The sequence below is a fragment of the Trichechus manatus genome, unplaced genomic scaffold (assembly GCF_000243295.1).
Source record: "Trichechus manatus latirostris isolate Lorelei unplaced genomic scaffold, TriManLat1.0 scaffold00021, whole genome shotgun sequence".
Lineage (NCBI taxonomy): Eukaryota > Metazoa > Chordata > Mammalia > Sirenia > Trichechidae > Trichechus > Trichechus manatus.
Window position 1 is genome coordinate 21,223,591 of NW_004443957.1, and position 23,482 is coordinate 21,247,072.

The 23,482-nt window shown below is 41.7% G+C and overlaps 1 protein-coding gene across 3 annotated transcripts in view; it reads left to right on the top strand.

The window, feature by feature from the left end:
• RGL1 (ral guanine nucleotide dissociation stimulator like 1) overlaps positions 1-23,482 on the top strand; it is a 206,644-nt gene that overhangs the window by 168,881 nt on the left and 14,281 nt on the right. For 2 of the 3 annotated variants that reach the window (XM_004372905.2, XM_004372906.2), the window contains exons 10-14: positions 7,289-7,378; positions 9,911-9,997; positions 11,586-11,618; positions 13,814-13,935; positions 16,945-17,034. In XM_004372905.2, the coding sequence (XP_004372962.1) occupies positions 7,289-7,378; positions 9,911-9,997; positions 11,586-11,618; positions 13,814-13,935; positions 16,945-17,034 (422 nt within the window). The remainder of the gene's footprint in view (positions 1-7,288; positions 7,379-9,910; positions 9,998-11,585; positions 11,619-13,813; positions 13,936-16,944; positions 17,035-23,482) is intronic. The other variant, XM_004372908.2, reaches the window with a different exon arrangement.

A 23,482-nucleotide genomic window follows, 5' to 3' on the forward strand; every position in this document is an offset into this window, starting at 1 on the left:
GTATGGCAGGGCAGGTATAGCTGAAGAGGAGTTACTGGGATGGGTTGTTTGTGGCACTTACTACAGCCACCAGGGCGGGTCAGTAATCAGTGCAGGGCAGGTTCCAGTAGGCCATGCCTGTGCTGCTTGGTGGTGTGATGTTAAGCGCATGGTGCATGTAGGCAGGATGTAGCGGGGAGATTGTTATGTGTGGAGCTAAGATGGATATGGGAGAGAGGAGAGAGGAACAGGAGTGAAAAACATACAAACAAACAAGAAAGAATGCTAGGGGAGCTTGGTGTTGGAGTGGAGTGATGAGACACTATGAAATGGAGAAAAACAAAAAGGGGAAGGGGAAGAAAAAGAAAAGAAAAGAATGAATAAATAAAAATCAGAAAGGTTAAAGAACAGCAAAGTTCCCAGCGATCCCACCGGTGCGGCTGTGAGGTCTGGGAAAGTTGTTCTCAGGTGTTGCAGTACAGCCTGGCTAGAAGGCATAGAGGTATACAGTGCCAGGTATTCAGGGAACAGAAAGAGAAGGAAGATATAGAGAGACGAGAAACTGAGTAATGAAGAAAGACAAAAAAGGGAAAAAGAGGGAAAAGAAAACAAAACAAGTTAAAAAGAAAAAAAGAACAAGAAAAGCCCCCAAAAAAACGGAAAAAAAAAAAAAAAAAAAAAAACAACCAACGAAAAAAGAAATGACCTCAGGGATCCCTCTGCATGTCTGTGCAAGCCAAGGGGGTAGTTTCCAAGCCACGCAGCACTGCCTGGCCAGAACGGGCTCCCAGCTCAAGAAAAGGAAAAGAAAACAAACAAACAATTCAAAACAAACAAATGAACAAAAGCCCTGGGATCCCACCAGCGCGGCAGCCCAGACCGGAAAGCAGCTCCACACTCGAACGGAGCTCCACAGCCCCTCAGGAAGAAGCAAAGATGGCGCACGGAGCCAGGTATTTGAGTGAAAGGAGGGGGAGGTGGTGAGAGGTAAGGAAGAAATCAAAAGAAGCAGAAAAAAAGCAACACCAGCAGCCAACAAATGGCACTCAGAGAGCCAACTAGTGTGGGTTGATGGAATTCAAGCAGCTGGTGCCTCCCGGACAAAAGACTGTGTTCGCAGGAAGTAGAGGAGGCCGAGTTTGGATGAAGAAGGGTAGTGGGTGGGAAAGCATATATCACAAATTACCGGAGCTCTGCAGCCCCTCAGGAAGAAGCAAAGATGGCGCACGGAACCAGGTATTTGAGCGAAAGGTGGGGGAGGTGGTGAGAGGTAAGGAAGAAATCAAAAGAAGCGGAAAAAAGCAACACCAGCAGCCAACAAATGGCACTCAGCCAGCCCGTTCGGGTGGGTGGAATCCAAGCAGCTGGTGCTTCCCGGACAAGAGATGGTGGCCGCGGGAAGCAGAGGAGGCCGAGTGGGGGTGAAGACGGGTGGGGGTATGAAAGCATATATCGCAAATTACCGGTTGTTTTGTCTCCCGCTGGAAGCTCCGTGAAGCTGCTTTCTCGTACCCTATTTGCTGGTCTCCGATAGGAGTCCAAGATGGTAGATCCGCGCTGCCTTAGCTGATAGGGGACCTCTGCATGAATCTCTCCGCGCTCTCCGTTCTGTCAGTTTTCTCACTCCATTTGGTGCTTGGCTGAGTTCTTTATCTCTTCATTTGTTGTTTTAGGGTTTCAGGATTGTTGTTTTCTCTGTTCGGCTTAGTTTTCCGGATCTTTGCTGTGGAGGGACGGCGTGGTGCTTCTGCCTAGAGTGCCATTTTGCCAGAAGTTGCCCGTTCAGTCTTATATACATGGTTGAACTGCTTGTGTTATTGTTTGTTTTATAGGCCTATCTAACCTTTGGCTGAAGGGAGAACCTCAGGAGTGACTTCAGTACTGAGTTAAGAGGGTGTCCAGGGGCCATACTCTCTGGGTTTCTCCAGTCTCTGTCAGTCCACTAAGTCTAGTGTTTTTGTGTGAGTTTGAATTTTGTTCTACATTTTTGTCCGGCTCTGTCCAAGACCGTCTATTGTGATCCCTGTCAGAACAGATGGTGGTGGGTGCCAGGCACCTTCTAGTTGTGCTGGACTCAGTCTGGTGGAGGCTGTGGTAATTGTGGTCCATTAGCGGTATTTCTTGAGTATCAGCTGAGTGCTGACTTCTCAACTACCTGCTAGGTAAAGTATAGCTTGGTTCGTTTTATTTCTTTAGACGTTTGTTGAATGCCTAATGGTTGTAAAACATTGGACTGGCCTCTAGGAATATGAAGATGACTAGCATAGACCCTGTCTTCTAGGAGTTCACCTTCTAGTTGGTGGAGATAGACACTAAACAATAAGTGTCAAATAAAGGTAAAAATAACAGATTGTGAGCAAATTACTAGAAGGGGAACTAAAATAGGTCAGATACTTTCCTCATGTTGTTGTTGTTAGGTGCTGTCGAGTTGGTTCCAACTCATAGGGACCCTATAGGACAGAGTAGAACTGTCCCAAAGAGTTTCCAAGGAGTGGCTGGTGGATTTGAACTGCTGACCTTTTGGTTAGTAGCCAAACCCTTAACCACTATGCCACCAGGGCTCCACTTTCCTCATAATCTTTCTATAAAGTAGATTTTAGCATCCTCATTTTGCAGAAAGCCAAGACTCAAGTAAGTAACATGCCTCCAGTCAACACCTGGTAGGTGGTGAAGATAAAATGTTAATTCCACCTGGTGACACTCTAAAACCTGTGCTTTGATCACTTAGACACAAAGCTATTTCTTCTGATGACTTGGGGACAGGGGACAGGGTGGATCAGGTAAACCTTCTTAGAGAAGATAAATCAGTAATCTATTCAAAACTTAACTGAGAAGAGAACTCACTCTGTGCTAAGTATTCAAGATACAGCCGTATAGAAGACAGTCCCTGATCTCAAGGGGGTTACAGTCTTATGGAGGAGATAGAAAAATAGACGATTCCAAAATAGTGTGATAACTACTACCATAAACGGAAGCCCTGAACTGTGTAATTGAACGATGTGATTCTTGTCCCTAGTTTCCTTTTCTGTAAGTTGGAGACAATAGCAGTATTTGGTCTACTGACCTCATAGAATTGTTTTGAAGATTACTAAGGTAAGATATTTGAGAGCACTATTTTTAAATTATTATTATCTTTATTATTTTTTAATTTTTAGTATTTGGAGAGCTATCTACATATGAAACCCAAGTATGCATAAAAAATGCAAGTAAATAAAATATAAGCTGCATATGTGAGCTTAAGAGAGGACACTTGTAGTGGGAATGGACAGTCAAGAGGAAGTGGGGTTACTAACAAAAAGCATCCAGTTGACAACCCTTAGATTAGTCATCCTGCAAGGGCATCTCTGTGGTCTTCATGACTGCTCTCTTCCTAAGTCCTGCTTATCCTTCATGTGTCAGTGTAGACACCCTTTCTCCTTGAAGCCTTCCTGGAAGCCTTCCATCTACTCCCAAGTCTGTAGATGCCTTCCTATGTGCTCCAGGAGAAGCCCATCATTCCTTTGTCCTGATACTTGTTACTGATGCATTGGAATTGCCTGTGTACTTAGTCTGTCTCTGTACTTGCCTATACGCCTCTTGAGGGCAGGACTGGGTAATCCCTAACACAGTATCTGGCATGTAGTTAGTGTTCAAAAATATTGTGTGACAGCATGACTTGATGGATCTTATAATCCACATGACTTTAACAACTTGCCCACTGTTAGCCTTCTTGGTGGCAATGATATGAGCAGGGCAGTTTATGACTTTGTATTTGGCCTACCTGATGACCTGCACACTAAATAGTGCTTGCTGAGATCGGGTAACTCCTGCTTCCCATCCCCCTGATTTGCAGACTTTAAATGGAAATCCAGCTGGCTGGAAGGAGATGGCTCAGTGGTTCACTGTCAGTAATACAAAGCTAGACTAAGTGGAGCCACACATTCAAATCCCAATAGCCCTGAGTCATCCTTCCAAAGTAGATAAATTGAGTTCTCTGCAGCTTGCTGCCTAGTGGAGGTCTTTTGGCTGAAACCTTAGAAGCAAAGCTATATCTAGACATTAAAGAGCCCGTAAACCTTTCTTCAACACGAAAGTTTACCCCAGCACTCTTAAGTTAAATTTTTTATATATGGTTCAAATCTCAAATGAAAAACTTGGCTGTAAATGAATGGGGTCTGTGCATTGTCATTAACGATAGTGGAATGTTTGGAGTAGTCCATGTGTATATGTATGTCCCTTTCTAATCATCTTTGTTGATCATTCTTCATATGAAGTTTATAACTCTGGGTGTAAATTCTCTGTACAGTTTTTGAAAATGAAATGAAGGTACTTAGGTTTTCAAAAGAACCACTAAGAAAAACTACTGACCGCTATTTCTAATATGGACTTATGCTGATTTATAGTTGGCTAGCTTAGTCTTAAATGACCTATCCTTCTTTTTTACTTCTAGGTAGATATAATGTGCCACTCTGTAATACTATGACTCAGGCAATACAATAATTAGCAAAAATCTGTGATTTTCCTTATAATTGTTGAAAAAAAGGTTTTTATTTCTTCATAAAGATTATCTTCAATCTATTACTACTTCACGATGTCTGAAACTTAGATAATTATAAACAAAATCATAGAGTCCACAAATTTTAAAATAACTGGAAAGCAGACCACCATCAAATCTTCTTGCTTCTTGGAACCCTTGGTGAAAATTATCCCTGGCTGGATTAAAATAAACAACCTCTAGGAAGGCCCAGAAATTTGGCTCTGGTGGAGATGTGAGTTCAGTGAAGCTCTCAAACACACTAAAGTCAAAGTTGGAGCTAAATATTCAGACGCCAGAGGAGTCATTTGATGCAGGAGGCTATTAAAACTGTGAAGACCTGTTCAAATTACAATAACCATTAGTTTCTGAGCTATAATTTAACAAGCATTTATTGAGAAGGATCTAATACCTGTGTAGTACCCTAGAAGAAGAGCCCGCCCACCCCACTCCCCACCCAAGGCCCAGAAACAGGATGGATGAGGGCAGCTAAATTCCCCTAAAGATGGAGATAGAGAGAAGGTAAGACTCAGGTGAGAGAGATGCATTAAAGAGAGGAAGAGAGAAGGACAGAGGGGGAGAGACAGGAGGAGAGAGGGAGGGAGCAGAAGAGAGATGAGGGAAAAGAAGGGATTTGGAATTCATTCAAACATAGGTGATAATTGACGTCATGAGATTGCATAATACTTCCAAAGATACAAGAAGAGCAAGAACAAGAAGGTGACTTTGGCAGAAAGCAGAGGAGTCACTAAGAGAGCATGAACATGAGCAGCAAAGGAGGCAGGAGGAGAGAACCACAGTGATGCAGTCACAGAAAACTGTGAAAAGTTTCAAGAAGTTTCAAGGGATTGATGTTGTGAGATATTGCAGAGCAGAGGAAGGAAAAATTGGAAACCACTGGATGTGACAAATAAATGGATACTCAGTTGACAACTTGTTAGGAAGAACTGGCCCTAGTCTCTTTAGTGTTCCAGCAAGGGATGGAATCACATTCTTATGAAGTCATGAAATTAACAAGTCTTTTGGCTTCCCATCTCCAATCTTCATCTTCCTTACAAATGAGGAGGTTGTCTTTAGTGCTCTTTTAAGATCCCTCTTGTCTCTATTATTCTGTGATTCTTGTGAGACTTTAGACTTTTCAGAAATTCTTACTAAGAATTTTAGATATATAAGCAGTAATCTCCATACATTATAACCTCTACCGATGATCAAGAGACTTGAAGGAGACCAGAAGGACCTACATATTGGAAAGAGGTTGCCACTCACTTTCAGGTCAGACATCATTGATTTCTCACTCCAAGCAAATTCTCCAAGAATTCAGGAAAGATTCACATCCCCCAAGCCCAGGGAATGGCACATCTTAGGCCACTTTCATTCACCCTTAGGGAAAAATTAGAAGTAGGAGATCATTCAGTGGTAGCTCTCTTTATTACCACATTTAATAAGGAGGATTAAGATAGATAAAGAGTCACTGTTGATTCTGAACCCAAGGCCAAGGCCCTGGGGGAAAAAAAAAATTGTAGTTGTACAGTAGCAAAGGGCACATGCTAGGGTAGTACAATAAATCGAGGGAGAACTGACAAAGGAAAAGCTAATAGAGATCAGGCATCAGAGGTTAAACACTGCAGAATTGTGCAATTTGCCTCCCATTCATACAGTTCCTGGAAAATGAGAACTAGACTCTGAAACCACAAAACTGAAAACAGTTATGTTCAGTCAGCAAACTTAAGGTTAGTCATTGTGTAGAAGAGTTTGTTGTTACAATAGAAGGGAGGAAAGAAAGGGCAGCCATCTGTCCTCAGGCACCAGGAGGAATGATTGATTTGTCAGAGTTCTAAATCTGAGAGGCCACTTGGGAGGATTGGTTGGGGGTGAAAGAGAGGTAAGAAATGAATGAAGGTTCTAGCTTTCCTGAATTAGTGTTGTATATGATACTGGACTTCCTTAAAAACTTCCGGACAAAAGCTTCGTTTAGCCAAGAAACACCACAGAAAGAGTCACTCTTCATTCACAGAACATTTCAGGCCAAGATCAAGAAATCACAAAATGTATGGAGGAGGAGATCTCATTTCTGGGACGTGATGACATTGAGTGGAATTTGGGATGTGTAAAAATTACCACCAGATCCTGGAATTGCCTGCCTTGTATTGGTGATTGATTTTATAACTAAATCAAGGACTCTTCTTATAAATCCTGGGGAAAACTAAGATAATCCAAGAGCACCAGGTCTCATTACAAATAGCCCGTTTGCAACAAGCTGGCCAAGGGTTCAAGCATTTGTCTACTTGCATAACATAGCCCAGAGAGCCTGTTAGAGGCCTCTTTTTTTTCCCTTTTATAAAAAGAGGTTTATAAAGGTATGATTGACATATAATAAATTGTACATATTTAAAGTGTACAATCTGAAAAATTTTAACCTGTGAAACTATCACCATAATCAAGACACTGAACGTGTCAGTCACGCCCATACATTTCCTGGTGTCCCTTTGTAATCTCTCCCTTATCCCTGACCCCCCACTACCCACCCCTGTCCCAGGCAACCACTAATCTGCTTTCTGTCGAACTAGATTAGTTTATGTTTTTTAGAGTTTTATATAAATGTAATTGTACAATATGTATCTTTTTTATTTTTATTTTTTTGGTCTGGCTTCTTTTACTCAGTGTAATTATGTTGTTCTGTGTATCAGTAGTATATCCTTTTTTTGTTTTTTGACATGACATCCAGACAGTTGTGCTTCACTTCTCTGTGGGGTCCACCTCCATCACTCTCCTCTTTTGTGTGCCTCTGTTTCCTAGGAAGGAACCTCAAAGTTTGCAAACCTGGACAGCAGTGTGAAAGAAAACCAGAAGCGGACTCAGAGGCGGCTTCAGCTCCAGAAAGACATGGTACGTACAGCCATCCTTCCCTGAGAGCCCACAGGAGAGTGCCCCAGCCTGGGAGGTTGGGTGCCTGCCTGGTACCAGCACCTTCATTCTGCAGGGGCTTCTTGCTTCTGAAAAGATTCTCCCATTCTTTACTTCATTTGTTCTCAGCAGCCCTGGGAGGTCAATAGGAAAGATACTATCATCTCCTTTTGACCCAGTAGGGAACAAACATTGAGAGTCGCAAATCATGTTTTCTGGGCGTTTTTTCCTGGAGGTGAGGGAAGCACCGCAGTGGGTAGACTTTTGTCCCTTTTGTTGTTTTCCTCTGCTCACATCTGCACTTAGAAGCTGCTGCCATCTCAGCCTTGTGGCCTCCTGGGCTTCGGTTTGCCAAGAGAGCAGACAAAGCCTGTAGTGTAGTCAGCTTTGGGTGCATGGTAGACCAGGACCTGATTGCCAAGGATTTGGTCCTTGTCCTCAGATTTTTTTCTTTGTTCTGAACCCCCTCGTCATTTTCCAGCTCTTCCTTCAAAACTCAAGGACTAACCAAGTCTTTTTCGTTTTCCAGTACGCCAGGGAGCACATGGAACCCTAAACATGCCTCCTCCTCGGCACTGAGAAATGAAAGATAGTTATTAGCATCTTTAGCTTTATTTTCAACTCCTATCTTTTAGCATAGAGGGCAGAAAACAAGAGGGAGGAAATTGATCAGTCTGAAGGAGTTGATCAGTCTGAAGTCTAACTACACCACTGATGCTCATACCTGCTTGCTAATTTGAGGAGGATTTTTCTCCTCCTTTGGAAAGCTGGACATAGATCAGCAACCTTGTTTTCCAGTGATAGGACTCTTCTGTGACATAAAGCCTGTAAAACATTTATGTTGTTTCGAACTTCTTTGGTTGTTCAAAGACAAGTTAAAAATAGTGGTTACCAAAAAAAAAAAAAATATATTATTTTAGTTCAGGATGAGACCTTGTACACATAATGGGGAGGACAGACTGCAGCTGACAGTGAGTTCCTGAAGGACAAATCCCTCCTTGGTGTGTACCTCATGAAGCATTTTTGGCTGAGGAAACAGCCAGCCTCATGTCCAGCAGCCTGGCTTTGCCCTGGTTGAGACTTTGCTTTCCTGGTGTGATTTCATAAGTGCCTTGATGGGATTTAGAAGAAAGTGCCCATGGAAGCCTCTCTGTTTTCCGTTCAAATGATTAGTGACTTTGTGGCCTTATGGAGAATAGCGATGAGTTCAAAGGAAATTTGGTGAAATAAATAGAGTGTATACCTACGGTTGTAGGTTGAAATGTCTCCACCTTCATTTCTAAGGGACTTTTTTTTTCTAACGAAGTTTTTATTTTGGAATAATTTAGAGTTATAGAAAAGTTGCAGAGATAATCCATAGTGTTTCTGTAAACTCCTCACCCTTTTCCCCCAGTGTTAATATTTTACGTAACATGGCACATCTGTCAATGCCAAGAAACTGACACTGGTGTAATACTATTAACTAAAATTGAGACTTTATTTGGATTTCACCAGTTTTCCATTAGTATCCTCTTTGTGTTCCAGGAGCCTATCCGATGTACCACACTGCACTTAGTTGTCATGTCTCCCCAGTGTCCTGGGGAGTAACATGTTTCTGGTCTGCCAGTGTGTCTGTGGAAGTTTCTAAGTCTTTCCTTGTTTTTTATGACTTTGACATTTTGAGGAGTCCTGTCTAGGTATCCTGTAGAAGACCCCCCAATCTGGGTTTGTCTGTTGTTTTTCTAGTTGTTAGGCTTGGGTTATGGGTTTTGGGAAGAATATCAGAGATGAAGTGCTCTTCTCTTCACATCATATCAGGGCGTACATGAGATCGTCATGACCATCTGGTGTCATGTCGATGGTGTCACTGGTGATGTTAACCTTCATCACTTGGTTAAGGTGGAGTTTGCCAGGTTTTCCACTTTAAAGTTACTGTTTTTCCCTTTTCTTCCTCTATTCTTCGGAAATGAGTCATTAAGTCTAGCCCAAAGGACCATTTTAGTAGTGGCCCTCATACTCTCGTGGTGCATACTTCTCTTCTGTTGTGCAGCAGCCCACTCTTTACAGATGGCGAGGTCATCACTCTCCAGGGCCGTTATAAACCACCAGGAGTGTCCACACGCTCTGAAGGAGAATGGGTGTCTCTCCTGACCCTGAGCCTAAGCAAAATACTAACTCAACTGTGAACACACTTGAACATATTTGTAAAGTCTCCTGGCTTTGAGACTTCATTTTCATGAGTTTGAAAGTTAGGCATTAGATGATGGAGTTCCCATCTTATCTGTGTAGAAGTTTTAAAAATTTTATTCAGGGAGGTTAGAGCTAATGGCTTTAAATTACGCCTTGAATGGCCCTTAATTATTCTCCAAATTTTGTTAAGTCTTACTTGGCCGTTCAAAGATTGCTTCTTCCATCTGCAAATGGGCAGGTTGTTAAATTTAGTCCAGAATAGGCTTTGCTGTACTATGGCGTTTCCTGAGAAACCCTTAAATTCTCAATAACAATAAAGATGGTTTTGCTCTGATTGCTCTACAGGGCGTGATGCAGGGAACTGTGCCCTACCTGGGCACCTTCCTGACTGACCTGACCATGCTTGATACTGCTCTTCAGGACTACATCGAGGTGAGCTGTGTGCAAGGGTGAAATTGTGCCTGCATCCTTCTTATTTAAAACCCATGAGAAAAGTTCTGTTTCATTAGTATCTACTGAGCGCCCACTATGTACACAGTTTTGTGCTAGACCCTATGAGGAATACGAAGGTGAATAACACCAGAAGTGGCTAAAGATCCAGTGGAGGGATATATTAAAACAGGTAGTGATAGATAGCGAAATTCAAACCAAAATGCAGTAAGAAAACAGGGGAGGGTTCAAATGGTATATTGAGACCCTTAAGAGATGGATGACACAGTGGCTGCAACAATGGACTCAAACATAGCAGAGATTGTAAGGATGGCACAAGACCAGGCAATGTTTTGTTCTGTTGTACATGGAGTCACTATGAGTCAGAACCAGCTCGACATCACCTAACAACAAATATTTAAATATATGTTAAAAAGATTCAAAGGAAAATGAGTGAGCATAATTCCATATGAGGGTACATGATGAAAAGACCTTATGAAGGAGTGGGTTTGAGCAAGACCTTGATGTTGAGTAGGACTTTGGCAGGTAGAGTTGAGGGGATAGTATGCCCTTACCATTATACCAGCTGAGTAGGGACTCAGAGTCACATATGTGGATTGTCATTGCTTCAAGTATCCTTTTTTCCCCCGCCCCCGCATATTGCTAACTGCTCTGGGGCTGTTTTTCTCTTCTCTGTTTTCTATCTTCTCTCTCTCTTCCTTGGTCTGCTTTCCAGGCCATGGGAAAAGAGGTGAAATTCCATCAAGCAAGCTACTTGTTAGTAGCAGTTATAAAATATACAATAGAGAAGAAATTTGAAATTTAAAATGAGGTTTAAGGATTGCTTATATATTAAAGTTCATCCACCACCTTGGTTATCACATGCAATCAACCTGCTTTTACTCTATCATAATTAAAAGGAGTAGCAGTTATTTAACATACACTGACCTCCAAGTTTATCATGAGAGTTGTGGATATGTTCGTCCATTTTGCATTTCCTGAGTTCTGTGTCTCTTTACATCCTCTGCCTCAGTTTATCTCAGGAAACACCTGTCAGTGCTGGGGAATTTTTTGGAAGTGACCAATGATTTAGAAGCTAAATTCAGCCTACTGAGAATAGGAGCTGGGGGATGAAGAATTGAAACTTAACTCTTCATGGTGCTACGTAGGAGTGACTTCCCTTTTGATAAACCATCGACAATTTGGTTTCTAGTATGAGTCAGTGGCCATCTGTTTTTGTTGCTTTGGGTCAAGAAAAAAAGTGTAATGGGAATTTGCTCAAGCTTTGTCCTTTACTGGCCTGGAAATGTATTTGGATTCTGATCTGTAACTTTTTTTATCATCACTGTTTTGTTGGTTTCAGATATTTTGAGACAAGGCTATCTGCCTGTCCTGCCCTATTATAATTAAAAGAATGTCTGTTTTTCTTGAAGCAAAAGATGCTTCTCTTCCTGTATAGTAGCCATAATTATAGTTTTCATTAATAATTGTGACTTTATTATCCCTTTGATCTGTTTTAATGTGACCTAGAACAACATAGGGCTATGTTTCAAAGTAGCTTTGTTGGTCACGTTTTTTTTTTTTCTTTCAGGGTGGGCTGATAAACTTTGAGAAAAGGAGAAGGGTAAGTAGAGGCCTTGGCTGTGGTTTTCCATTTTACTTTATCTGGCATGTAGAGAAAGAAATATTAGCATTCATTAACCATTTATCATATAGCATTGTGCTTGACATATTCCTATGTATTATCCCCCAAGAATATGTGAAGGTACGTTTTATCATCGTCAGTTCAAAAGTAAAGAAATCAGGGGTCAGGGAGATTAAATCATTTGACCAGGTCTCCTGGTAGCAGAGCAGGAGTCCAAATCCCGTTCTGCTTCGCTCCGGAGCCCGCTCCGAAGCCCAGGCTTCTCCCCTTACTGATCCTCTTCTGCTTCTTTACAATTAATTAGTTTCAGCAATAACAGGTTCACCTTGTTAAGGAAAACAGGCTTTCATTAATAGCAAATAACATCGATGAGTAAATAAAAGATGATTAATTCTTGAGGGTCTACTTGAGAAAGGAAAGAAGATTATCTTCATTGTTAAACCAAAAATAAACGACAACAACCATTGCCGTGGAGTCTATTCCAACTCATAGCGACCCTATAGGACAGAGTAGAACTGCCCCATAGGGTTTTCTAGGCTGTAATCTTTACAGATGCCGACTGCCACATCTTTCTCCCATGGAGCAGCTGGTGGGTTTGAACCACTGACCTTTAGGTTAGTAGACGAGTGCTTAACTTCTGCGCCACTGGGCCTCCTTTTCTTCACTGTTACTTGTGGGTAATTTTTTTTTCCTTTCCTATCAGCATAGGAAGGGGTGTTCAATATCTATTTGAATTTCTCTGTGGATAGTAGAACAGTTCTGAACTCTGCTTAAAAAAAAAAAAAAAGAGGAATGAGTAAGCAAAATAAATAATTTCACTCCATAGTTCTCTCACTGTTCTTTAGTCATTCATTCATTCAATAAATAGTGATTGCATACTTAAAATGAGTCAGGCACTATGATAGGTTTGGAGATTATGACAGAGAAAAAGCAGAGCTCCCTGCCCTTGTAAAATTCACAGTACAGAAGGGAGGTAGACAAGTAAACAGGCAATTGTAATATATCCTGACAAGGGCTTGTGAGTAGAAGTACTGAGCATTATAGGAGAATGTTGGAAGGGAGTCTCTTCCAAACTTGTGGGGTCAAAGAAACTTCCAGAAGGAAATTGCATTGAAGTGAAAACCAAAAGGGCCTGTAGGAGTTAACCAGGCATAGATCATTCAGACAGGGTACTAACCTGGACAAACGTAAGTATTCTGGCCCTGGTAGAGTATACTTTCTTCTTTAGCATGATGATAAATGTTCTTTGAGGATACTGAGACCAAGAGCCGAGGTCATCGGATGGGAAGTTGAGACCCAAGGAATCTGCCTATTCTTGAGTTTCTTCTGTCATGGGTCCTATAATAAAAAAAACTCCATGGTTACCCATCTCTGTCCTTTAACTTCAGAATAACCGTGGATGGTAATCTCTTTGCTCTTAAACTTTTGGAAAATTTGAGTATTAAACCTAAAGCTGAAACCTGTACTGACATAAAACAAACTTTATTGCAGTATCTAAAGAAGTATAAATAATTTTGGACATAATTATATATTTGCTTCTCTTGTGAGTTTTAGAAGACTTAGATGATTTACTAGAGTAGTAAAACCCCAAGGATCCAGGAAATTTAAACATTTAAATTTATGAGGCCCTGGGTTGTTTAGATGTTCAACCCTACCAAAACTTTACTTATTGAGGGGTAAGAGTGGAAGAAGATGGAGGGGTAGGGAGGGGGTGGGTGGGGGAAACTTGGGAGCTCTGTTATTTAAAGCATTTTTTTCTTTATCTTTCAGGAAATAGAAATAGAAAATTTTCATATCTTTTAGGAAATACTCAACCTCAAAAAAATAACATTTCTGTCCCAAAAATGAAAATGAAAAAAAAATAAAGGAAATCATTATGATCCAGTGGTGACTAGTTTGGGTTGCTCTGGTAGTCTCTTTTATTCATGTAAATTGTTTTTCAAGAAGAAAGGAGGATTGACAATTACTTGAGCATAGGAGGACTTTAGAGACTCAGAGTTAGAATTTGTCAGAGTTACTCCTCTATATTATTTCTAAGGAAGAAGTGCTTCAAAGTCATCCTTGGTGGTTTTCACCATCGTTTATCCTACTGTGGCATGTTTTCATGTTGAGAAGATCTGTATTTGTTTGGCTTTCTTTTTCACTCCTTCTTTTTGGTGTTGTGTTTGCTTCAGGAATTTGAAGTGATTGCCCAGATAAAGCTATTACAATCTGCCTGCAACAGCTATTGTATGACGCCAGACCAAAAGTTCATCCAGTGGTTCCAGAGGCAGCAGCTCCTAACAGAGGAGGAGAGGTAGGCTGACGTACTGTCCATCACGGTGGAACTGAGGTGTTGAGAAGAAGAGTACTGCATCCAATTCCTTATTTGGTCACTTATTCAACAACTACGGTAAAACCTGTGAAAGCCAGAACCTGTATATGGTGGAAACCTGTCAGAGAAGGAAAACTCAAATAGTTTTCCACTAAAATGAGCAGTAGAAAAGTGGTAAGACCGCACCCTGTCAAAGGCAGAAAACTTATGAGATCTGGAAAAACAAGGTGGTCCTGTTGAGTTCTGGCTGTCACAGGTCTCACTGTATATAGTGAGCAGCTACTAGGTTCTGTGTCCTCTATTTCCAAAGCAGCATGGTGTAGCAGGAAGAGCTGAATGGATGGCACCAAAAGTTCTGCTTTCAGATTCTTGCCCTGCCAGGTATTTATCTTTGGAACCTCGAACAAGTCACTTATTCTTTCCAACCATCAGGACACTCATCTCTAAATGTTTGTTTGTGAGAATTAAATGAAATGATACTTGGAAAAATACTATTAAAATGTTTATCTTCATCATCACCAATACCACCATCGCCATGTTCCATGTTTGTCACAGTTGTTAACTGGTATTAGCTTTCAGTCTGCAGGGAGAGAGAGATTCATGAAGCATTAAAAGATGGTGGGTAACTAAAGTGCTACAAGAACCTATGGGCAGGAGTAGTTCATTTGGCTAAGGATGGGGAGATGGGGGATGGGGAAAATATCATAAATGCCATAAAGGAGTTAACATTTGCTCTGGGCTGTGAAGGAGGCATAAGATTTTGCCAGGAGAAGAACTGTAGAAGAACATTCTAGACAGAGTGAAGAACATAAGCAAAGGCCTAGGGGCCTGATGATGCTTGGCATTTGGGGAACAGTGTGAACTCTGTTCTGGCCAGGACGCAAAGGGCAAGTTTGAAAATAGTGGTTGATGAGCATGGAAAGGTACATTAACTCCAGTGTCTTGCATGTTGTCTCGGCTGGGGTTCAGTCTTTATCCTGTAGTTTAAACGAAACCAAAAACCTGTTGCCATTGAAGTCAACCCTATCGTACTCATAGCAACCCTATAGGACAGAGTAGAACTGCCCCATAGGGTTTCCAAAGAGCAGCTGGTGGATTCAGACTGCCAGCCTTTTGACAGTGGTTGCCAAATTAGATCACACGGGCTACATCTGACCCACTGCCTGTTTTCACATTTCTAAATGGTTGGAAAAAATCAAAAGAAGACTGATATTTAGTGACACAGGACAGTTATTTCAAATTCAAATTTCATTGTCCATAAATAAAGTTTTATTGGAACACAATCCGCTCATTTACATCTTGTCTGTGGTTGCTTTCATGCTTTAATGAAAGAGTTGAGTAGTTGCAACAGAGACCATATGGTCTGCAAAGCTTGAAATATTTACTATCTGGTTCTTTACAGAAAAAGTTTGCCAATCTCTGCGGTAGACAAGGGGATTTCCTTTACAGTTTATCACCAAGGAGAGTGAAATTCACAACAAAATAAGTATTTTGCCATTGAGGAAATTGAGGTTTAGAGAAGTATTATAACTAGTAAGTGACAGAGTTTGGATTCAAACTCAGGTCTGCCTGACTCTACAAACTAAGCTGCAAAGTTGGTTGCATGATGTTGGGCAGACCACATGGCCTCTGTAAGCCTCAGTTTCCTCATTTAAAACAAATTATTTCAGAAGTCCTTTTTAGTTCACAGCCCTGGTGGCACAGTGGTTAAGAGCTTGGCTGCTAACCAGAGGGTCAACAGTTCGAGTCCATCAGCTGCTTCTTGGAAACCCTATGGAGCAGTTCTACTCTGTCCAGTAGGGTTGCTGTGAGTCAGAATCGACTCAATGGCAATGGGTTTTTTTTTTTTTTTTTTGGTTTTTAGTTCCGGATTGGGTTGGTCCTAGTACATTAAAACAAAATTCAAACTTTTCCTTATAGAGAAAGTAAGGCCGTTGTTGCCTCCTTCACATTTCCTAGTCTAATGGTCAGTTTTTGTATATTAACTTTATCTCTTGTGTATATTGTTTTCATATGTGGACCATACATACCATGGCTTATGGTTTGGATCAGAACATCCAGGCTCAGAAGATCAGCTGTGTAATTGACTTTGTAATGATTAAAGGAATCTTGTTAAACATACGCTATTCTTTCTTGCTATTTATAAAAACTCCTACAGCTTAATATTTGAATAATCGCCATGTCAGTGAATACTTCCACTTGAGCAAATACCTGGATGCATCTTTAGGTTAAAAAAAATACACATAATTAGCAACTTACCAAGCTAATATTCACCACATGCGCCCTTTCTCACCTACCAGGAACAACATACAACTACTGTCTAGAGCCACAAGCTTTCATAAAAGACATTTCGGATCAGATATGAATTCCCCTTGTGTTTCCAACAAATCTGTCTGCCTGGCAGATAGATGTCTGAATCTGGAGCATTTTTTGGATATTTTGGCGATTAAAACATCACATTTATGTGTTTTTAACATTATTATAATTGCTTATTTCTGTTCACTAAAGATTAGATAGTTTACAAAGATTTCTTTCTTCAATTTCCCTTGGATAAAAGTAGTGTGTGACGTGCACGCACGCGTGCCTGCGCGCACACACACACACACATACACACACACACACAGTAATAGGAGGGAAGCCTCAGAGAAGAAATAATTCTTCCCCTGGCCTAGCAGTAGGATGAGAATGAGCAGAAAACAGAATGGAGTCTCATTTAGATGCTACCCAACTGTACAAATCTTTGTTTTTGAGGCCTGCAGAACTACATAGCCTCAATCTATGTACCAGTGGTGGGGATAAGGGGAGGGGGCACATATGTAAATTTGTAAAATCCGGCCATCAAGTCAGTGCCCTCTGGCATTTGTAATAGAACTCACAGGCTCTGAATAATCAGAGCCTTCCTCTAAAACATAATGTAAGTAAATCATGTAAATTTAAATCTATTTCTTGATTCTCAAGCTCTGATCTTATAAACACCTCTCCCCTTCCCAGCTACACCCTCTCGTGTGAGATTGAAGCAGCTGCCGACACCAGCGCCACTTCGCCCAAGCCTCGGAAGAGCATGGTGAAGAGGCTCAGCCTGTGAGTGTCTCCTGGGGTCCTGGGGCCCCAAGAAGGTCCAGTCAGAGTGGGGGAAAGGAAAGGTATTCAGCAGGATCCTCCTGAGCCAGGGCAAAAGTGAAGAACAATTAGCTCACTTGATAAATAGCTTATCATTCTGTTGTGAACTTAAAACATAATCTAAATCAATTCATCCTTCTCCACTGCTCACCATCATCTCCTGCCTGAACCACTCCAACAAGACCCTTCCTGTCTTTTGCCCTACACTCTTGCCCCAACAATCCATTCTCTAACAAACATCCAGGTGGCCTTTAAAAATGTACACCATATTATGACGCTTCTTGTTTAAAAACCTCCACTGGTTTTATTTTAAAGTAAACCCCTTATCCTAGTTTACTGGGCCATGTATGATTTGCCCCCTACCTTTCTGGCCAGCTTCCTCCCCCTTGTTCACCAAGATCCTGCCACACTGGCCTTCTAGCCATCCTTCATGCGCACCAGGCTTGTTTCTGCTTCAGGGCCTTTGCTCTTGCTGTTCCCATGGGCTGGAATGTTCTTTCTCCATGGCTAGCTCCTTCATATAATGGCCAAAATGTTACTGCCTAAGAGATCACCCTCTCTAATGTTGCCATCTACCCTAATAACTCTCCATCATATTGATTGTTTCTTCCAGGGGAATGTAAGCCATCTGAGAGCATGTCTTAGTTATCTAGTGCTGCTGTAACAGAAATACCACAAATGGATGGCTCTAACAAACAGAGATTTATTCTCTCACAGTTCAGGAGGCACCAGCTCCAGGGAAAGGTCCTTGTCATCAGTCTTCCTCTGGTCTAGGAACTTGGCAGCGTAGGGACATATGTCCCAAGGACATGCTCCATTCCTGGCTCTTCTTGCTTGGTGGTAATGAGGTCCCTCTCCTCTCTGCTCGCTTCTCTCTTATATCTCAAAAGACATTGTCTCAAGATACAACTTAATCCTGCAGATTGAGTCCTACCTCATTAACATACTTCCTCTGATCCTGCCTCATTAACATCACAGAGGTTAAGATTTACAGCATGGAGGATAATCACATCAGATCACAAAATGGTGGACAACCACACAGTATTGGGAATCATGGCCTAGCCAAGTTGACACACATTTTTGGGGGACACAGTTTAATCCGTTACAGAGCAGGAATCTTGTCCATCTTGCTAATAGCTGTATCCCCAGCTCACTGCCTGGCATACGAGAGAGCCTCCATAGCTAATACCATAATATCTGTCTCCCTTTGAGTAAAATCCAAAGTCCTTACAAAGGAGCACAAGGCCCTTCAGGATCTGCAGCATTGCCCTCCCCCATATCTGACTGCCCCCACCCGCCAATACCTGTCTGCCCTTGAATTTGCATGCTCACTCTTCTCATTCCTCTCCAGCCACCCAGACTTCCCTGAACATACTGGGCGTTTTTATTTGCCGTTTCTTCTCCCCAGATAGCCACATGGCTCACTCCCTCACTTCCTTCAGATCTTTGCTAAAATATCACCGTCTCAGGGAGTCTTGCCTGACCACGATATTTATACTATAATCTGCCCACCTCACCTGCCTTTGGCACCCTCACCCTCTCCTGCTCTGGATTTCTCCATAGCATTTACCTTCATCTGACACACTGTATATTGTATGTGTCTGTTTATTATCTAGCTTGCAAATTTTATGAAGGCAGGAATTTGTGCCTGTTTTTTGTTCATTGCTATATCCCCAGAACCTGGAACAAGGCCAGATACATAGTAGATGATTAATAAATATTGATTGAATGAATACATTGAGCCATGTGCCAGGACTGTTCTAAGAACAATCCATGTATTTCTCATTCAGTCCTCAAAATAACCTAAGCGGATAGAGCCTACTCTTATACCCATTTTATAGACCAAGGAGGCACAGACAGGTAAAATAATAGGGTAGTATTTGGTGGATCTGGATTCAAACCCAAGATTTGGCTCTGGAGCCAAGTTTATAACCTCTATCATACTGCCTATTGAATGAAATACTTTCTGGAGGAAGAAGAGAAGGAAAGGCAGAATGGGAAGCAAAAAGTAGAAGAGGGGAGAAGGGGAGGGAGAGGAGGAAGGCAGAAAAGATGAGGGGGAAGTGAGGAATAGAAAGAAAGACTCTCAGTCTAATTAGAACCTGTGTCTTGATTGTAGCTATTTATGTAGAAGAACTTCAAGAGAACCTAATCTCTGTCACTCAATAAATATCTTAGGCTGGGTTCTCTAGAGGAGCAAAACCAGTGAAGTATGTATATGTATTTGTGTGTGTGTGTGTATGTGTGTGTGTGTGTGTGTGTGTGTGTAGAGAGAGAGAGGGATTTATCTCAAGGAAACAGCTTGTGATTGTAGAGGCTGGCAAATCCCAAGTCCATCGGTCAGGCATCAGGCTGGAGGCTTCTCCTGACTTACTTAGTTGTAGGGGTTGACGAACTCAGGATCAGCAGGTGAGATGGCAGGCCACTGGCTCAAGTACCCTGAAGAAAAAATTTAAGCCTCAAGTTGCAATATTGAAGGATTCTATGGGCAAAATACTGAACGACGCAGGAAGCATCAAAAGAAGATGGAAGGAATACACAGAGTTATTGTACCAAAAAGAAATTGGTTGATGTTCAACCATTTCAGGAGGTAGCATATAATGAAGAACTGATGGTACTTAAGGACGAAGTCCAAGCTGCACCAAAGGCGATGAAAAACAAGGTGCCAGGAATCGATGGAATATCAGTGTAGATGTTTCAACAAACAGATGCAACGCTGGAAGCACTCACTTATCTCTACCAAGAAATTTGGAAGACAGCTTCCTGGCCACCTGACTGGAAGAGATCCATATCTGTGCCCATTCCAAAGAAAGGTGATCCAACAGAATGTGGAAATTATCAAACAATACCATTAATATCACATGCAAGTAAAATTTTGCTAAAGGTCATTGAGTATCGGTTGCAGCAGTACATCAACAGGGAAGTGTCAGAAATTCAAGCCGGATTCAGAAGAAGATGGGGAATGAGGGATATCATTGCTGATATCAGATGGATTCTGGCTGAAAGCAGAGAATACCAGAAAGATGTTTACCTGTGTTTCATTGACTACGCAAAGGCATTCGACTGTGTGGATAATAACAAATTATGGATAACATCGTGAAGAATGGGAACTCCAGAACACTTCATTGTGCTCCTGAGGAGCCTGTACATGGATCAAGAGGCAGTCGTTTGAACAGAACAAGGAGATGCTGCATGGTTTAAAGTTAGGAAAGGTGTATGTCAGGGTTGTAACCTTTCACCATACTTATTCAGCTTGTAGGCTGAGCCAATAGTCCAAGAAGCTGGACTATATGAAGAAGAATGGGGCGTCAGGATTGGAGGAAGACTCATTAACAACCTGAGATATGCAGATGACACAGCCTTGCTTGCTGAAAGTGAAGAGGACTTAAAGCACTTACTGAGGAAGATCAAAGACCACAGCCTTTAGTATGGATTATACCTCAACATTAAGAAAACCAAAATCCTCATAACTGGACCAATAAGCAACATCATGGTAAATGGAGAAGATATTGAGTTGTCAAGGATTTCATTTTACTTGGATCCACAGTCAACGCCCAGGGAAGCAGCAGCCGCAGAATCAAACGATATACGTCATTGGGCAAATCTGCTGCAAAAGACCTCTTTAAAGTGTTAAAAGGCAAAGATGTCACACCTTGAGGATTAAGATGCGTCTGACCCAAGCCACGATATTTTCAATCACCTCATATGCATGTGAAAGCTAGACAATGAATAAAGAAGACCAAAGAAGAATTGATGCCTTTGAATTATAGTGTTGGCAAAGAACATTGAATATTCCACGGACTGCCAAAAGAATGAACAAATCTGTCTTGGAAGAAGTACAGCCAGAATGTTCCTTAGAAGTGAGGGTGATGAAACTTCGTCTTACGTACTTTGGACATGGATGGTATCAGGAAGGACCAGTCCCTGGAGAAGGACATCATGCTTGATAAAGTAGAGGGTCAGCAAAAAAGAGGAAGAGCCTCAAAGAGATGGATTGACACACTGGCTGCAACAATGGGCTCAATATAAAGATTGTGAGGATGGCGCAGGACTGGGCAGTGTTTCCTTCTGTTGTACGTAGGGCCGCTATGAGACGGAAGCGACTCAACGGCACCTAACAACAGTAATCTCTGTCAGGAAGTTAATCTCTTAGACACTAGGCTCTTACAGACAATAGACTAATGAATCTAATGAAGGCTAAGGAGATTCGTTCACAGAAACAAGGATTATAATTCGATTAATGCATTTGGTCAACTTCTCCTTTAAAGATATATACTGTGTATGATCTTTTGAGTGACGTAATTTACCTTGTCCAGGGATGAACCAGAACACTGATTAGAGAATATTGGACAGCTTTTTCATGGCATGGTGGGCCAGTACCTTCTCTTTTGTCATTTGTGAGATAAATTTAATAATGTCACCTAGTGGCTTTTCCTGAGGACTAAGTGGACTTGTAAAGCTTTTAAAGCAGTGTCTAGCTTTCAGGGGGTGCCTGAAAAGCAACCGTTATTTTTTATGAAAAATAATTTTCTATTACTATATTTTTTAGCTTTTTTTTTTTGCTCAGAATTCAGAGCGTTGTTATGGCTGTTTGATACTTTGCAGGACACTCTCTCTGCCCACCTCAGTGAGTCACACTGAGACATAGAGGCAAGGATGGCACATGACCTTGGATATGCCATATTCCCAGTGTAATATATAAAGGCCCTTGTGGGGTGTGGATGGCATGATCTCCTGAGATCAGAAGCTGCTCAGGCTGCTAACCTGATAGCAGGTAATATGAGGCATTTGAGGATTAAGTTGGAACATGTGGTTTTGTAGAAAGCATTTTGAAGGCAATCCTGATGTCTTGCCAAACCTCTCTGTTCAAATGCCTGCCCTGGCCTTCCTCAACACTAGATTCATGACTATTTAGATTCACCTCTCTAGGGTATTTTCCATGTTATCTTGCTATCTTTTCATCTCTGCAAAATGGAGGAGAATGAACTCTCTTTTGAGATAACACAAGGCACCTGACCAAGCCTGTCAGCAGATGACATGTGCAGAGGGAATCAGGCTCCCTGATAGATGAGTCCAGGAATGTGGGATGTCCTGGTGGTCTTCCCTGCTAACTGAGACATCATAAAGCATTGGGAATTTATGGACCTGCTGGTTGCTATGAGTCAGAATCGACTCAACTGCGATGAGTATTTTGGTTTATAAGAGTCAGAGGTCCTTAAGGGAAAAAAATCCCAGTGCAGGTAGACCTAATCCTAAGTGCCACTACCTTTGCCCTCTGTCTTTTACACTTGTCCTCAGGTAGTTGCCAGTGTATACTCACTTCTATATAATTGCTTCTCTATTACTCCTTTCCAACCCAAACATCCATATGTACTGTATTGGGTGCTGTAACACCCTGGAGTCCTCTCTCTGCCCTGAAACTGGCAAGTGTACGTCCTCTGTGAGGACATTAATGTGAATCCATAGGAAGAAGGACTATCAGGGTTCAGCGTCCTGCACCAACTGTGCCAGGCTGTCATCGTGTCTCAGTAGTGAAATTTTGCAGAGATGCTTGAGTTTAACCCTTGGTGTCTGCCATTGAGTTTGAAGATATATTCTGAAAACAATTTCCATGTCTCCCCATCTTATTCTTGCATGTACGAGGGTGTTTGTATTATCATTCCTTTTCAAAATATTTTATGATCCTTGTAGCATTTTTTTGTTAATCTGGAAAACGTATTTTTGCTCTCCTCACATTTAATGATCCTTCGTCTAAAGAGGTTGGAGAAAACTTTGGAGCCTTGGGGGGAAGAGGTACTTAGTTTGAAGATTAGAATGTTGAGCCTAGTGTTGAGCCAGAATTAACCTTTTCAAAGAGGGGATGGCCTAATTGAATTGTAGAGATGGAGGAACCTTTAGTGTTTGAACAATTTAACTCTAAGCTGGAGACACTCAGATAATGGGCTGAAAACTACTAGTTAGTAGCCTTCAAGGGGTTTCCTTGTAAACGAATAATTTCTTATATAAGGATCAGCACAAAGCTGGTTCCTATGAGGTGGAGATTAAAGATGTCCCAAATGTCTAATTTTCTAAGCTGCTGTGCCACTCCATCGTCTCTAACATCAGCTACTCCCTCTAGTGTCAGTACTCTCCCTCCTGTCTTTGGGTTCCCTAATTTCTTGCAACATCTCACAGAACTCACGGACCATATAAAGGAAATGGCTCATGATGTTTTGGAGGCTGGCAAGTCCCAAATTCATGAGTCAGGCATAGACTTCTCCCTGGCCCTCAGTCTCTGCCCAAAGGCAGTCAGCTTTCTTGCTCTGTGGGCCGGGAAGCTCGCTGCACCATCTCCCGCAGATCTCTGCTGCCGGTCTCTCCTTCTTTGGTGGGGGTAGGCTCTGCTCTTTGCTCTGGAATTGGCTCTCTT